Source organism: Muscardinus avellanarius, assembly GCF_963383645.1.
Source record: "Muscardinus avellanarius genome assembly, chromosome: 9".
NCBI classification, from domain to species: Eukaryota; Metazoa; Chordata; class Mammalia; order Rodentia; family Gliridae; genus Muscardinus; species Muscardinus avellanarius.
Window position 1 is genome coordinate 7,228,137 of NC_137795.1, and position 18,595 is coordinate 7,246,731.

An 18,595-nucleotide genomic window follows, 5' to 3' on the forward strand; every position below is an offset into this window, starting at 1 on the left:
AAAGTCTATGGGTTTTATTTTATTTTATATAATTTTACTGGTGCTTTGTAATTACATACAATAATGAAGCTTCAAATGATACATTCACACACACACGCATCACTTGGTGTGTCTCCACCCACACTCCGCCTGGCTCCCCCCACCCCCCCGTGCGAGTCGGTGAGACTGAGCGTGGTAGATGCCTTCATATTACGACTTGAGCTGTTCCTTCCTTGAGCCTCCTTTTCCGCTTCTTCCCATTCCTCCTGCCCTCTCTCCGCCCAACATTCTCTTAGCCTCTCTCCTCTTACATGTAAAGTCCCTTTTCTTTCTTGTTTTCCCTCTAGCTTCCATAAATGACAGAAAACATCTGACCCTTCACTTTTTCCGAGACTGAGTGAGATGACGTAGCATAATGTTCCATTCATTTTCCTACACATGACAACGTCCTGTTCTTCTTTAGGGCTGAGTAAAACTCTTTTCCTTCTAGTAACTGCAGACGTCCTGGTCAACTCCTAGGTCTTTGAGCCACCTTGACTCTGGTGCAGGTGAGAGACGGGGGTCTAATCCACGTACAGAGAGCCAGTTTTCCGGGTACCATTTGTTGAAAAGGCTGTCTTTTCTCCAGCGTGTTTTTGGCTCCTTTGTCAAAAATCCAAATCACCTCGCCGGAAGTGTGGTGATTTGCCTCTGTTAAACTAGTTCTGGCCAATACACCCCTTCGTTGGGCAGCTTCACCAATCTAGATGCGTTAGCAGAACCTTCTGATTCTCCCAGATCGGGCCCAGACGCCACCTCTACTATCAAGTCTGCCTTCGTTCCACTCGTAATTATTCTCTTCTTTCCCCTTACATGCTTCTTGTAGCAGTGACTATACCAACCTGCCTCAGAGTTAATCCTTGCATTTCTTGCCTGTACAAATTCTTAAGGCCTTTAAAAGCAGTTAACATTTTAAAAGCAGTTGACATTTCTTATTAATCATTTTACTTACTGCCCTAGTCTAACATAACAGTAAAATCTATTGAATTAAATTTTATTCCATCTAGCACCCTGCCTAAAACATACAACTTGTTACCCTTTCTTATTACACTTATTTTTAAAAAATCAATCCCTCACCTCCTACAAGACGAATTTTCTTTTAACAGAGAAATCCTATTCTAAGCATATTAGAGGTTTGTAGTGTACATATATTCTAGGGCATAGATCCCAGGATACCAATACCAAAGCAAGTCCTACTCAATGAAAGAAATATATGTGCATTTCTGTTCCCCACAGTGCGCCATTTTACTATTTTTATATTAAAATGTTATTTTTATTGACTTCCTTTATTGTTGAAAAAGTGGTAAGCATGTTCAAAATAAAACATCTCACAGGTGGTATTCAAAAGCAAGGAGATGCTTTTAGAGACATTTACACAAATTGACACAAAAGCACACCTCTGAGATGAAATCGCTTTTCGGGTAGAGTCTTCAAGTATGACGCTATTTGCTTCTCACGGCATAAAGAAGAACCAGATGAAATTCGCATTACACGACCCTCTAAATACTCCACATAAAAAGCTTTGAGACTGGCCCCTTGCTTGACTTTCACATGAAAATATAGTTAAATATCTGACTGTGGCATTGGAAGCTAAAAGTTTATTTGATAAGAAATGTGGGACTAGGAATCTCTAAAGTTTCTACATAAGGAAAATAAATCTAATATTAAAATCAAAACACAACTATGACCATGGAAGACGGCATGGAGGAAGGTATAAGGGTTAAATAAAAAAATCCCTAAGCCGGGCGTGGTGGCGCACGCTTCTATCTCTGCGCTTGGGAGGCTGAGACAGGAGGATCACGCAGGTTCAAAGCCAGCCTCAGCAACTTAGTGAGACCCTATTTCCAAATAAAATATAAAATAGGTCTGGGGGTATAGCCCAGAGGTAGGAAGCCTCCGGGTTCCACCCCCAGTACCACCAAAAAAAAAAAAAAAAAATTCCCCGACACTATGAGTTCATAGCTCTGGGACTACTCTAATCCTTTGCTTTGACCCTAGGTCAGTGTGATAAAGGGCCCGACATTGCACTCTACCCTGATCACCCCAAGACATCACAAACTAATATTTTTCTATAAAGCAAGAGCAAAACATGAAAAATAAATAAATAAATATGAGTCACTGGAAATAAAATGTTATGTACCTGGCTAAGGCTACATGTGAGCTGCTCTAGTGTTCCCTGGTGCTTCTTCTCAATTTTTGTACGCAGGCTGCCTCACGCTGACCAGTCCCCAATAGATCACAGATGAGCAGATCACAGGTCAGGCCCGGGGCTGACACCGCTCACTAGCAGTGCAGCTCACATCACCACAGGACTTCCTTTGTGTCTCTGGCCTAGTTTCAGTTTCCAGCAAGATTGCTTAGTTTGATGGCTGACATGCAGGAAGCAACAGCGTCTTTCCAAGAGAGAAGAGACCCATGCAAAGAAACAAACTTTCTTCTTTGAAAGCTAAGGACAGACAGTAAGCACTTTCCAGGCTTCAGTTTCAGCGCCTCATAGATCCCACCGCCATAACTATGCACTGACCAAGCTGAGCCCAGGAAAGTCAGAAAGCGAACAAGATAATCTCCCTAGACTAGGTGTTCTCAGAAATAACTTGTTAAAGTAAAACTAACTGGAAAGAGTCATGTTATATTTGTAATACAGCAAACTTACTGAATATTAAACATGGATGGCAGGGCTAGAAGTGAGAACAAGGTTTCACGTGCTACGTGGAAAAGTAGGCATTCTTTTTTTAAATGATATTAAAGGCTATAAGACTCTGGCATTTACTGAGCTGAAAAGGCACAGCAAGAAAACTATCTTCTGCCATTTGCACAATTTTAAAACATATACAAAGCAACAATAACAGAAAAGGGAGAATATAATAGGTCCCTGTTTTACTTAGTGTACTAATCTCACAATTTCTTAGAATGAAAATCTAAGTATTTTGAGAAATTACTTAGGCTCAAGTTAAGAAAACCTTAAGAGAAAAAGAGAGGGAGTCAGGCATGGTGGCGTATGCTGGATCCCAGTATTTGAAAGGCTGAGACATGGGGATTGCAGGTTCAAGGCTTTAGCAAGTAGTGAGATTCTCAGCAACCTAGTGAGACACTGTTTAAAAAATAATCATAAATAAAATAGAGCTGGGGGTGGAGCTCGGAGGTAGAACGCCCCTGGGCTCAAACTCCAGTACCAAGAGTGTGCGTCTGTATGTGTGTGTGAGAGAGAGCGCGTGCGAGAGCGAGAGCGAAAAGAGAGAGAACACCTTAAGAATCTTCACTTAGGCAAAGACTTCTTAGACATGACATCAAAAGCAAAAGTAGAACCAGGCGTGGTGGCGCACACTTGTAATCCAGGCATTCGGGAGACCGAGACAGGAGGATCACGGTTCGTGGACAGTCTCAGCTACTTAGTGAGGCCCTTTGCAATTCAGTGAGACCCTGTTTCAAAATAAAGAATAAAAAAATAGGGCTGAGGGTATAGCTCGAAGGTAGAATGTCCCTGGGTTCCATCCCAGGTACACACACACAAAAAAAAAGAAAAAAAAGTCAAAGAAGTCATAAATTTATAAGTTAAAACTTCATCACAACTTAAAACATTTGTGCGTCAAGGATTCGATCACAAAAGTGAAATGACAACTCAACAATTTGGAGAAAATATTTACAAGCAATGAATCTTATAAGAGACCAGTCCCTACAATATATAAATAGCTCAGAACTTAACAATAAAAAGAAAACCCACGTGAAAACTGGGGATAAGGATTCAAACGTGTACTCTCCCAAGACTTACAAACAGCCAACATGCACAAGAAGAGTTGATCGCTACCAATAGTCATGAGAGAAATGCAAATCAAAATCACAGTTAAGCCAAGGATGGTAATACATGCCTTTAATTCCAGTACTTGGGAGGCAGAGACAGAACGATTGCAGGTTTGAGGCCAGCCTTGGCAACATAGCAAAACTCTCAGAAACCTAATGAGACCCTGTTTCCAAAACAAGACAGTATTTTTAAAAAGGGAGGCAGGGGATGTGCCTCAGAGGTGGAATGCTCCTTGGTTCAATCCCCAATATTAGAAAGAAATCAAACAAACAAACAAAAAAAACCCACAATGAGATACCACTTCACATCCACTAGGATGCCTAAAATAATAAAGCCAATCACAAGTGCTGAAGATTACATACAGCAATCAAGATCCTCACTGTAACTGGGAAACATAAAATGGTACAGCCATTCAGAAAAAAGGTTGGCAATTCCTCAGAGAGCAAAACCTCCATAGATGATATGAGCTGGTAATTTCACTCCTCCGCACATGCTCAAGAGAAATAAAAACATACATCCATACAAAAACGTGTGCACCAATGTTCACAAAGCATTATTCACAATAGCTAAAAGGAGGGGACAGCTCAAAAGCCCATCAACCGATGAAGAAACAAAAGGTGCATAATAACACACAATAAACAAAAGGTGTATAATAACAACGCGAGAAACAAAAGATGTATGATAACGCACCAGACGGTATTACTGAGTTGTAAAAGGGGCCGAAAAACTGATACATGCTACAACATAGGTGAACTTGAAAACAGTACGCTAAGCAAATGCAAATGCTAAACAGATGCAAATGCTAGGTATCATACTGATTCCATGTATAAGAAATATCCAGATTATGCAAATATATGGGGAAAGCACATTCGTGATTGGCTGGCCTACGCAGGAGGTGGGGGGGGGGGGCGGGCTGAGCTGGGGAGTGGCTGCTCACCCCTCATCACTCATCCTATGAGATTGTTTACTGTAGCAATGAAAGCGTTCTAAAACTGATGAGGTGAGAATTGGGTAGGGGTTAAATCAGTGATGTATTACATGTCTGTACACACAAGTTTTTTACCCCAATATGATGTATGAATATAATGCACCAATAAAAATTTAAAAAAATAAAAAATAAAACTGATGAGGATAATGGTTGGATAACTCTGTGACTACATATAGGAAAACAGCACTGAATTTTATACTTTCAATGAGTAAATTCCATAGTTATATTAAATATATTTCAATAATGCAGTAAAAAAAAAATACTTTAAAAATCCTAGACCCTAGTCCAGACTGCTGATGGACTTGGTAAAAATCAAAGTCATCTGTCTAACTCAGTAAGTGTATATGTTCTCAAAAGTCATAATTTTAGGAGATTCAATTTAAAATTTGCTTCAGGCTTATTCCCAACTCTGTTCTACAAAATGTTACCTATGTATAGAGAGTCACCAAGAAAATACCTGACCTGGGTTGACTTAAACCTTGCAGAGACATTTTCTTCATTAAGATCTTTCCTCCTCCCCTCCCTTCCTTTCTTCTTTCCTTCCTTCTTTCATTTCTTGTGTGTGGTACTGCAGACTGAACCCAGGGTATTCTACCTCTGAGCTACACTTTCAACCATATTAAAAACAATAATAGGTCTCACTAAGTTGCTGAGGGTCTTGTTAAGTTACTGAAGCTAACCTTGAACCCACAAATCTCCTGTCTCAGCCTCCTAAGTACTGGAATTATAGACATGCCACCATGCCCAGTAGTATCTCCATTATTTTAAAATTCGTAGCATGCTTAATTTTTCTTTATATATTGATCCAAAGCCCTGATACCAAATGAAAGTTTTGAGAGAGGAAAAAAAAACTTGATAAGCAGATATTAAGGACTGTATTGTTTGTTTGATCTTCGTAAAAATGTCAAAACAATCTTTGCCTTGCCCCTCTCTGGGCTTATCTAGTAACAGAGCACTTATTTGCTCCTACTGATTGCCCAGCCCTGAGTTTTAGTTGAGGGCTTTCTTCCGAAATTGTTGTTTTTAACATTATTAGATAGTGATTGATGTCCTTGTTTTATAATAATTTTCACCATTTTCCCTCTTTTTTTATACATTGCCTTACATAAGATTCTTCTAATGTAGTTCAAGCTCATTCAAATACTCTCAAAAGTGTGTCCATTTGGGGGCACTAGCTCTTAGGCTTAGATATAAAATAGAGTGCCTTCTCTCCTGAGCTCATGGTGCCTGTCCACAAAACTTTTCTAGATATAAAATTTATTCATTCTCAGCTGGGCATGGTGGCACATACTTATAATCCTAGCATTCGGGAAGCTAAGATAGGAGGATCACAGCTCAAATACAGCCTCAGCTACTTAGTGAGGCCCTTTGCAACTCAGGGAAACCCTGTTTCAAAATAAACAATAAAAAATAGGGCTGCCCAGCATGCGGGAGGCCGAGACCAGAGGATCGCGGTTCGCAGACAGCCTCAGCTACTTAGTGAGGCCCTCTGCAACTCAGTGAGACCAGGTTTCAAAATAAATAATAAAAAAATAGGGAAGGGAAGGGGGTGTAGCTCGGAGGTCGAATCCCCCTGGGTTTCATACCGAGACCAGAAAAAAAAAAAAAAATAGGGCTGGGGATGGAGCTCAGAGGTAGAATGCCCCTGAGTTCAATCCACAGTACCTAAAAAAAGAAAGGAAGAAGAAAAGAATTAAAAAGTAGAATATCCCTGGATTCCATCCCCAGTACCAAACACGCCAAAAAAAATTATTCATTCTCATATTTAATATGCTCATTATTTAATAGGAAGAACCTAAGACTCAGAAAGTTAGAATCATTCTGGGCAAAGACATAATGTATTTGCTACAGAAAATTTAACCACTAATGGTTTTCAACAGAAAATATCCAGCTTAACAGCTTAAAAAATGATCGGGTATTCTGAATCCCTAAAACTTCCAACTGCAAATCCTACAATATCCGGCGTAGCCAGTGAAGGCTACGAGCTAAAGAGTAAAAGAGACAATACCACAGACACCCACATGTTTTAAACATGGGGGGGGGAATGTAGGCAATCTCCTACATTTCCTACATTAATCTCCTACATTAAACAGGGTAACAGTGCCTTGAATTGAATATGTCCTCACTGTGGGCCAGAAAGCACTCTAAGCTCTGGGTAGGATTTATCCTATTTAATCCTAGTAACAATCATGGGGGATGGGTACTATTATTAACCTCATTTGACAAATGAGGAAGCTCAGAGAGGTTCGAGACTTGCTGATGGTCACAAAGTAATGAGGAGGCTATTATCTGCGTGCAACCAAATGATTCTAGAACCTGCTCTCAGCCACTATGATCCATTTTTCGAGTGATCAAGATCACCCTGTATCTGCCCCAAGGCCCGGGGAGTTCCCGTCCCGCCTCTCGAGCTGACTAGTCTCTGGGCAGTTTGGTGGCCCGCCCTTAGCTCCGTTCAACAGTCTAAATCCACACTCGGCATCCTCCTCATCTTCCCCACACCTGTTCTCCTCCCACTTTCCACATTTCAGTCGATTTTCCTAATCAGTAAAACTGAGAACTTTGAGTCTTTGGCCTCTCTTTTTCTAAACTCTACATACATCCACCGCCTAGCCCTGTCAGTTCCTCTCCCATGGATCCCTCCTTTCCAGTCTCATCGTCCTACACTGGTCTAGTCCCTGATCACTGTCTGGGGGTGTAATGGAAGAGCCTCCCCTTCAATCCATCTACCCGAAACACCACTTGTCATCACATGGTCTTGGTCAAGTCCAAAACAGAAACTCGTTTTACTGGTAGGATCAATTCCTTATGAGATCATTCTGAGTCCTAAGAACTTGGATTCTGCCTTGCCTAAAATACGAGTAATCTTTTCTCTAGAATTAAAGCCCTTTTCCTAAGGGCAGTGCCTTAATCAGAGAAGCTCAGTCAGCTAGTGACCAAATCAGGACCCGAAGAGGCACCGACTTCTTTACACACCACGCTGGTTCATCCGTATCTCCCAACTACTAGGAAACCATCCATAGGGTTCAAAAGACTGCGATGCTTTTAGGAAAGAAATAGTCCCTTGCTATTGCTTATAGAATCTAGGTTCTTCCAGAAATCCAGCATTTACTCTAAGTAACTATATCTAAGACTAGACTGAGATACTTATTTTGACTACTTTTTTTGGGGGGGGGGGGAACTGGAGATGAACCCAGGGGCATTCTACCTCCAAGCTACACCCCCAACACTATTTTATTTTATTTTTATTACAAAATAGGGTCTCACTAAGTTAATGAGAACCTTGCTAATTTGTTATGGTTGGCTTTGAACCTGAGACCTTCTGTCTCAGCCTCCCAAATACTGGATTTACAAGTGTGTGCCACCACACCCAGCTATTTTGACAACCTTTGCCTGGTGGCCAGGAGGCTTACTTCTTCCTCTAGGAACTATTCTAATAGATGAGTTGTGAAATAGGAAAATATGGTCTGCTGGTGTTATTATAAGGGCAATGGAGGCTGAACATCAACCTTGTCTCCTAATGTCCCGATGGAAACAGTGTGTGTGTGTGTGTGTGTGTGTGTGTGTGTGTGTGTGATTGGAGATTGAACCCAGGGCCTTGTTCATGCTAGGCAAGCACTCTACCAGTGCACTACACCTCCAGCCTCTTTTTGTTTTTAAAGAAAAACACTTTAATAACATCAACGTTGGCAATTGTGTGGGTATCAGCGTACCTTGTGGTCCTCAGACACCTTGTGGGAAAGCTGGCTATCGGAAGGCTTAGCTCGCTTGACTCAAACCCCTGGCCAGACCTCCCATTCGCAGAAAGCCTTTCAGAACAGGAGAGGCAAAAAGAATCCCATACCCCCTCCCTCACCATCCCACTGGGTCTTTCTCTCATAACAGGATGCTCAGAGGCTCTCCCATCCTTTGAGGGAAACTTAAGAGCATGAAAGGAAAGAACCAATGTTTAAAACCCAATATGCAGACAAAGCAGTCGACTTAGAGCCAGAGGATCAAATACAAATGTTAAAGAGCTTACCAATGCAAAAATAGCATAATTAACTAAACTGGAATTAAAGACTGGGAAGAAAGATGGAAGGAAGGCTGGGCACGCTAATTTCTTGGTATTTTAAAACAGGCAGTCAATAAGCATTGTATGAGGTTGGTGCATTACAAAATAAAATATTAGAAGCCAGGCATGGTGGCGCATGCCCACAATCCCAGAAACACATGGGGTGGGAGTGGGAGGATCGCAAGTTCAAGACTAGCCTAGCAAACCTGTGAGACCCTGTCTCAAACTTTTAAAAATCAATTTTAAGACGGCTGGGGAGGTAGTTTAGTGGTGGAACACTCCTAGGTTCAATCTCTAGCACCAGAGGAAGGAACAATGATGACTATTTTAGTCAAAAGCCAACAAAAAAGCACTAAGAAGAAAATAATTAAAAACTGGGTGGTAGAAGTAGGAGGTTAAGAAAACATCCACCACATAGAAAGTCAAAAGATACTGGTCAAACAAGACCTAGAAATGTGATGTCTACAGTTACTCTGGTAACTACAGAAGAACCCGTTAGGAGGAGCTGCCTCTGGGGAGTGCTCCCAGGCAGAGTAAGCCTGAAAAGAAAGCCGTAACCTTCTACCCCCTTCTGCTGGCTTTTATTTTTAACCACATATAGGTCTCCTACAATTGAAAAGCAAAGGCTAGTTTCATTTTGTAAGTAGCATGGGCTAGAAAGACCAAAGAAATTGAAGTTTTTTGCTCAGGAGTTGGAGTTCTAGTCAAGAGACTTAAGCTGTCTCAGTCTTGGTTTTTGCACCTTTGAAAGGAGGCGAGGTGGTACTCCTGCGGTACTTTTGAAGAGATTAAAGAAAATGTCCAAGAAAGAATGGGCAGACAGTGCCAGACCTACTGCTTCAATAAATATCAGTTTAAAATCTTTGATTTATTTTCTTTCCTTGAAGATGTTGCCCAACCATGAGCACAACCACCCACCTCCGTGTAATGCTTTAAATATGGCATATTCCTCAGAAAAGATCATGGGCAGGCACCGCGGGAGTGTTCAGAGGTGAAGTCATCAAGTCAGGCTGCTAACTCATTCGGGAATATTCCATTGGTGGATCAGTGATCTGAAATGGACTGAATGGGTGGTAATGAAGGCAGGCGGGGTGCAGCTGCGGAGGCTGGTCAGTGGGGGAATGGTCCCTTCCACAGATCTCTTCCTGGGTCTCTTCACTTTCCAGCTGCCGTAAACTAGGTAGCTTTTCTCCACCCCACCGGCTGCCATGATGTCTCTGCCTTGGAGCAGCCTGACCATGGACTGACTGTTGAAACCGTGAGCCCAAATGAAGAAGCTTTCCTCCTCTAAGCTGCTCTTGTCCAATATTTTGGTCATAGTGATGGAAAAGCTAGCCAATACACTCCAAACGAGGTTTCCTAGGGGGAAAAAAAATGGGGGCTATCTTTGGGACCCTATACCTAGAAAGCATGCCTTTCTCTAAAACCGAAATGGTCATTCCACTATCTTAAGGAGCCTTCATGCTTTGCTTTTTAGACATGAAATTTGCTCTGTGGCTCAGTTTATAAACAGGAAACCCTCAAAGAATGGAGCCAAATCCATAGGATACACAGTAAGAAAATAAGCCTAAACCTTATGAGAAATAAGGCTCTGCTGTAGCCAGACATCTTCACCACCAGCCAGGCAATGATCCCTAAAGGTCTGAATGGGGTGTGGACTCCTTTGGACTAAAGGCACTGCCTTATTAATATGCTAATATCCACAGCAGTAATTTATTAGAGCCTTTCCATTGTACTCAACAGAGAGTTTGAGATAAAAGGAACTCTAGAAAGAGGTTCCAAAATGGGACAACTCTACCCACACGCAGCAGCCTCTGGAAAAGGGTCCTGTACAGCAAAGGAAATCACAGCACAGGTTCCAAGTGACCAGACTAGAGTGCTGGGAGTGGAGACCTCGAGGTGGCACAGAGAAGGGTAGTTTCTCACCTACGTTGGGGCATTGCTAGAGCCAAGTGTGCGTATATCTATGCACACGCAGCCCTTAAATGCAACTGCACGGTCCGGCTCACCCTACTTTTCAGCAGCAAGGGTCAATACGATAAATGCCTCTAGAACAGAGCCTCTCAAACTTTAATATGAACCTGCGATCTCATTCAGTATTGACCAGACTCAGTAGGTCTTGGGTGGGGACAGACACTCAGCATTTCTGCCAAGCTCCCAGGCGGTGCTGTCTCTGCAGGAATGAGGACAGCACACTGAGAAGGAGGATGCTAAGAAGCGCCCTTCCCTTTCAGCCCAACGCCCACTCCTCTAACCCAGCCCGGGCTCTGGCCAACACGTTCCCGAAATGAGAGCACAGTATCCCTGCTGGGGAAGAGGGAAAATGGAAGGGTTTTTAGAGGGGTGCATGATTCTCAAACTCCAAGAGTCATGAAAGCAAATTCCAGTTCTGACACTTAGTAGGACGCATTAGATTTCCTCAACTGTCAAGTAGTAATAATAATATCTACCTCGCAGAGATGCTGTCGAGCACTTAGCTTGCTGATTCCACCAGATGGTCGCTTTGCCTTAATTCAACCTACATTTAACTGCCAGGAAAATATCCCTCAAATTTGCATTTGCGGCATCTGTATACTGCTTCAGGTAATAATGACCAAATCAGAGGTAAACTCTTTAACTTAACTTGGCATTGGCCTCCTACTGCAAACTGTGCGCCTACCACCAAGACCCTCTCTACTCTTTCAATTCAACCTCCCTGCTGGTTATTATAAACCTATTTTCTTCAGGCTGCTACCACTAAGTGTATTAATTCTGAAATGTGGACACAGATATCTAGTGTTCTAGCAATCACAAGACTCAAGCACTTCATTAAACAAACCAGACAAAAATCCAGAAAGGCTAGGTGGCTTGGCCAAAAAATGATCATCAATGAGTTTGAAAACCTAATTTCTGGACCTTTCCTTTAAATGCTCTTTTCAGCATCTTTACCCACTCTCTCCAGCAAACTTCAAAACCAAGTAAGATTCACTTAAATAAAAGGCCCCCTCTACAACTGACTCTCAACTCTCAGAATTCAGGCATAAAGTTCATGATTTGGCTTATTTGCCATGATGCTAAAACATATGACCTATTTGGTCAACAAACTGGAAAGTAAAATCAATGAAACCAATTACTTGCCTTAGTACAGATGAAATCAATCCGGTATCGTAACACGGTGTCTGTTCCTTTTTGAGTCTGCGTTACCCTAAGTTGCTAGATTGCTAGTTACCTTATTTTAGTTACCTTACTTCCCATCTCAATTGCATAGCTTTTTAAAATAAGAACTTTACTTTATTCATCTTTGAATCCTTTATTGCTCCCTTCATCCTGTAAATAACTGATTATTTATCGAGTTAAAGATGCATTGCTTTTAATGATGTTGAGTTTTATGACCTATGAAGCCATTCTTCTACAGTCTACTGTGTTATAGTCTTATTTGCCCGATTGGCTTATTTTAAGATATTTTCCCACTCAGTAGCCTAAAAATTTAGGTGATTTTTAATGACTATATGCTTTCATTTACTCATCTGTATCTTTGTACCACAAAAATATTTCACAGCTGTGTACTTTATATCCTCAATCACATAATATTTATCTTTAGAGTTAAAAACATGTCCTTTATATTCTTACCACTTCCCCACACTATAAGCCCCTTTCTTCTGCCAAAATACTTGAAACTGTGCTGCACACATCACATAAATAACTAAAATAAGCACTGTTCTTACCCTGCTAGAACATGTACAAGCCAGCAATTTGGTATACTGAAATAACCAATAAAAGTTTAAAAAAAAAAAGAATGTAATAGTAATATGCTATACATGTAGTAGTAATATATGTTATACAGATATGTTCAAATTATAAGCTAATCTAAATTCTCAGGGTCTAGGGACATAGCTCAATGGTAGAGTACTTGTCTGGCATGAGTAAGGCCCTGGGTTCAATACCCAGTCCTGCAAAATAGGATAACAAATAAATTGTTAGACTAAAATACAAAGATAGAATTTTACATATCAAAAACACATGATATTGTAGTTAAAAAAACATCCTAAATGATAAGTTATTTAAAGAATCTATTTTTCTTTTCCTAGTTGTAAATATTGTTTCACTTTCTACTGATACTCAAAGAAAGATAAAACATCTATCTCTTGGCTTCTACAAGAACTGATTAGTGCTACGTCTAATTTTAAATGCACACACACAAAAATCCATACCTTCCTCAAAAATCTGGTACACTGAATTTTATGTGTGTACACATGGAGAGGTTTTTAACTAAGCACATTTTAGGTGTGTAGTGAGAGCCCACTATTCACAGGTATCCTAGACATAATCCTTTCCTAAGCAATCTTTTGGAATAAGTAATTTACCTATTTTGTAAATCCAAACTTTTATACATGGGTTTCTTTTAAAAAAGATGTACACCAAAAATAAAAAAATTACATAATATTGTAAACAAAGATTGGAATAACTTAGCCTTTTCTCAGACACAATCTTTTTTTTTTAAATTCCATTCCTAAACAAATACTGTTCCATATAAACCTACATCCCTGCCAATGACCACAGCTCTATTTTATTTGGAACTTTTTAGTTAGGAAGATACTAGGACAATAAATGATTCTTCTTTACCTTGGGTTTCATTTTAGCCTTCCTACGCTCACACCCTAGAGGGGCCAGATTCTTATCCACAAAATGATTACGGTCTAGGCCTGAATCAGATCTGTAAGCAACGTCCACTGGGATCCTTCGACCTATCGTTGGTGAGCGGGGCCAATATATGTCTCCTAGCTCACTGAATCCTTTCGCCCTACCTCAGGGACCTTCCACAGTGCTGGGTGGTCAGCTTTCCTTCACAAATGCTGAAAATAAATAAAAAATGATTCAAGAATAGAAAAATGGAAAGTCAAGTCATGGGGAGTATCTAAAGGCTAGCCTACATCCACTACCTTCGTGCCTGTATGCTGAAAACATGTCCACTGGGGCACGGTCTTCTTTAAGGTTTTAAGTCACATCATCTCTAATCGTATCTGATTACTGACATGCACCAATTATGTTAACACTCCAATATATCTCCAGCTACACAATAAGCATAAAACTTTTAACAGTGATTTGCAATAGTCCAGAAACCACTCTGAATTCTTGTTATTTTATGGGGGGGAAAAAACCAAAGCACCAAGTTAATAAAATGAAACTTCTAATGAGTGTGCTTTCTTTTAAATATCTCCATATCAAAATGAAACTCTCATATCAGTCGTGTGAGCATTTATACATAAAATGCGGGCTCCTTCTCTTTTTCCTAATTTAACATAGAATTCTCTCCTTTATTTTTGCTATTCGTCTCTATATTTCTCTTCAAAAACTAATGTTTCCATTTTATTTCAAAGGGAAAGAAGAAAAATTACAGAGTGCAATATGTTTGTTACAAACCACGTGAAAAGCTGTCAACATTCATGTTACAATTCTAAGTCATCAATAAGGTGCTTTTTTCAATGTACCACTCAAAAATCAATTATATCAACTCTTTTGTGTAGAGAAGCAGCACACCTTTCAGGCAACGAGTATTAACGAGTAGACATGACTATAGAATCTCCATCTGTTTCTCTGACAACGCTGTGGCTACTCTTAGTCGCTCATTGAAATTCCATTAATCTGGTGTACCAAGGTCCAATGCGAAAATCAAAACTCCATCTAACCCTTTATCAGCTCACAATAACCTACAAGTGAACTCTGCCTGTTAGCATGCGGCAAGTTATGATTTTGCTATCAATCAGGCAGTTGGCCAATAAAAAAAAAAAAAAAAGGAAGAGAGAAAGAAAGGGCAGGCTGGAAACAGCGTGTCTGGCAGGGGTTGGCGGTTCTGTTTGTGTTTTCTGTTTCCACCACGATTCGATTTCTATAGGGTGTCTGGACCTTGTGAGATTACGCATTATCCTCCTTGGCTGTGATTTAATTGCTACCAGCAATCAAGTCGAAGCATCACTGAAGTGTGCTTGAATTTCATTAGAAGATATAACTTATGCTACTTTCCTACAGTACCTAATAAACCATAAAGAAACCAAAACACATATGGCTTGAGGGAATAACTGGAAAATTAGGTGGCCATTTGGGAACTGAGTGAACTTTTGAACCAGAGGCGCAGAGAAAAAGAAATATTAAAGGGAAAGACAGACTTAGAATGCACACAAAGATGTGCAGGTCTGACCTTTTCAGTACCTTCAAAATTACATTAGCATTATGAAAAATACATATCATGTTTAGAGTTTATAATCCATCAAAGTTCAGATACTTTGTTAGTGCCTACCATAAGCTAAAAGTCAAAAGGACAAAACAACAATCCGATTTGACAAAAGGCCTTTCGTTGACCTGTGCTAAATCGGTTACATTTAGTGTTAAATGCATTAGCTTTTATAATTAATATATTATTTTACTGAGATCACATAATAAAGGAACATTTATTCAGCAAAGAAAAGAGAACACAAGCAAAATCTAAGTCGCAGGGAGAAAACTGTTGTAAGATGAGATCTAGAGTGGAAAATAAAAATCCAAGCAGTAGTGTGAAAATTAGCCAACAATAATATAATAACATTCATAGAAGAAAAAATAAAACTATTAAAAATCATGTTATTTGTGTATAGAAGGAGAACAATACTGAAAGTTAAATTTCTAGCCTGCTTACAAATTGTTTAAACACTGATGAATACGCACTGATATTTAACAAAACACAAAACTCCTCATGCTACACACAGTCGTTAAATAATATACAAATAGATAAGCCAATCTTTTAACAATAAATATTTTCGTGATATTAATAGATTTTTCTGAATATCTGGTTATAAAAACCCGATAGGTTATCTACTCAAAAAAGGAAATCATGATACGCATATAAATACACTATAACTTAAGGACAATTCACTTTTTCGCCAGGTGTGATGGCGCACTCTTGTAATCCCTGCGCTTGGGGGCCGGAGACAGGAGGATCGCGCAGGTTCGAAGACAGCCACGCTGGCTTAAGAGACCCTGTTTTCAAATTAAAAAGTATAAAAATAGGTCTGGGAGTGTAGCCCAAAGGTGGAAGGGTTTCCAGGAACCCCAGTACCACAAAAAAAAAAAAAAAAAAAAAAAAGAACACTTTTTCTAAACACTCACTACAAGATTTCTGGCTTCCAAAGATATTTACTTGTTGGATTTTTTTTTTAGGTTGCAATTTTTTAAGAATGCACATAATGCTCCTCTATACATCAAAATATTTATGTTATTTTGAAAAATTCAAAGTATATCTATTTTATGAGTACATTTTGTATATTTGTATGTGTTTATGTACTCCTGAGTAGAAGTATTCTTTTTCTGCCTGTGTATATGTGTATATTCATGCAACATTTTATAGAGAAGCAGAACAAATAATTGTTATATGTCTGAAAAACAGTACAGCTTCCATAACAATTCATTGCTTTACCATAAAAAATATTATTTCATCAATTATAAAACCTCTTCTAACAGAAATGCTTTTAAAGATGAGGTTAGAAATGGTACTGTTCCGTTTTGGATAATAAGCAGAAGTAAAGAGAAATGTGCATCTTTGTAAAACTATAGGAAGGGAACAGAAGAGGAAAAAAAATCCCCTTCCTTCAAAAATAGAAATTAAATGTAAAATTCAACATAAAATGGATATGATTATTATTGCTACACATTGTACAAAGTTCTGGATATAAAAAAAAAGATTGTTTTGTTCTGAATCAGTGGTTAGAATGTTTATCACTTATGCATGTACCCAACTTATCCCTGTTCTGCAATAGACATAATTTTATACCTCATAAAAGCAATTTATGTTTCCAGAGGGAATAATCTGGATAACATAAAATGTGGAGTGCTCTGCTGCAGGAAGCATATTTTCATTCAGCAATTGTATTTAGAGATGGAACTTCACAGTTTGATCATCACGGAGTGGCAGAAGGCATTATTCATTTCTATGCCTATGTAAAACTTTGAGTGCCACAAATTAATATGCATGGCTAATTTATCGATACACATTCTTAATTTATACCTATATATCACCCTTATAAGGATTCTGTCATGCCGAAGTACTCAGTCGGCTGTAACAGAGACAGCACACGCCATACTAAAGTCAGTTTCATAACTTTGGCAACATTCAGGAGTTTTTAGAAATTACTAAGAGATTAAAAAAAAAACAACTTTATTGCTAACTCAATTAATACAAACTGCTATGATATTACTGTAGAATATAGAGTATTTTACATGACAATCAGGAAACTGAAAATGTGTACTCAAATAAGAACCATTTGGTAAAAACTGTCTGGATGTGAGAAGGCAGTGGAGGAATAATTAATTTAATATTTTATGAACTCGTTTTGTATAAAGTTTTCAGAAAAAAATAGATCAAAAACCCTTTTCATTATTTATACAATAAATAATCCAATCGGCCATTAAGAAGCACAATAAAATTAAGCAAGAATATGATCATATTAAAGTAACCAACACACTGCTACTAACAATATCCTTATGATGATGTGAGCACTCTCCTAAAAATTCTAGTGAAGAAAATTTCCTAGAAAAGAGTAGTCACTACATACTTAGGGAAAGCTTAACTAGGACCACTAGAGAGAGCTCTTCCGTTCCTTAAAAGGTTTTGGTAAAAGGTGAGTTATTCAGAGCTTTCACCTCTGGCTTTCTGATAAGACCACAAGAAGTAAAAAGCACTGTTTTGTACGAAAATGAAAGGGGTAGATTCAACAGAAAGATGTCGCGTACCATCAGAGGGGGCTTCGTCATCTTTGTCAAATCGCTCTGAAGCTAAGGAAATCGAGTCCGGAGGCCCAGAGAAAGGATCATCATATTCTTCCTCCTCTTCTGCATCACCTAAAAAGGAATCAGAGAACTGTCTTTAGTGATTTAGTCATTTAACTTAACGTCACCTTTGTCAGAGGAGGGAAGTTTTACTATTCAGTCACCAGAAGAAAACAGGTCTGGCCCTATTTTAGTTTGCACCCATTGTGATGAAAACATCATGAGAGTTTTTGAAGGTCAGTACACGACTGCTTATTTGTGACACAAAAGGATGTAATCCCAAATTTACAATGGCCTCTACAAAGAACTCAAAAAGTGGAAGCAAAATATAGCCGAGTGTTTATCTAAAACAAGCAGCTGAAAAATCAAAGTAACAAGACTCAAAGATAAGACGTATAAATTGAGAAAATAACTCAAGTAATTCCACCTACCAACTCAATAATTTGAAAGACTGTGATGAGAAACTGGGCATGTGAAGCCATATAAACGAGTTGTTTTCATTAAAAATCGTAGAATAGATTAGAATACATCTAAATCACATTAGAATGGATTAAAAATACTCAGTGGCATTTCCGAGAGCAGGAATCCTTTCTGGGGAAAACTGCTTTAAAACTCATGTAATCCTTTCTAAATTCAAACAAGGTGATTTAGCAACAATTTTCATTCAATGATATGTTACCATTTTTTTAATGTTCTGGCCAGTTTACTGATTTTGAAATCTTTGGTTGAGTTGGTTTAGGGTTTTTGTTTTGTTTTGGGTTTGGGGATTTTTTCTTTTGCCTATTTATTTTAGGTCATTTAATCCCCATGATAAGATCTTGTGGTTTGAGTTCTTTCCATACATAGAGTTGAAATCATTTTTTTTTAAAATATACTTGAATCAGCAATATGCTAGCCTAGTTATAGGCAAGCACTTACGTTTCACATGAATTCAAAAATAAAGTATCCATATCAAGTATCTGTT

General features: G+C 39.1%; 1 protein-coding gene across 1 annotated transcript in view; it reads right to left on the bottom strand.

The window, feature by feature from the left end:
• Positions 1–18,595, bottom strand: part of SKAP2 (src kinase associated phosphoprotein 2) — a gene marked incomplete at both ends in the record, with an annotated part of 160,855 nt that overhangs the window by 124,522 nt on the left and 17,738 nt on the right. Inside the window, one exon of the mRNA XM_080701665.1 lies at positions 17,596–17,703. Within this exon, the coding sequence (XP_080557791.1) occupies positions 17,596–17,703 (108 nt within the window). The remainder of the gene's footprint in view (positions 1–17,595; positions 17,704–18,595) is intronic.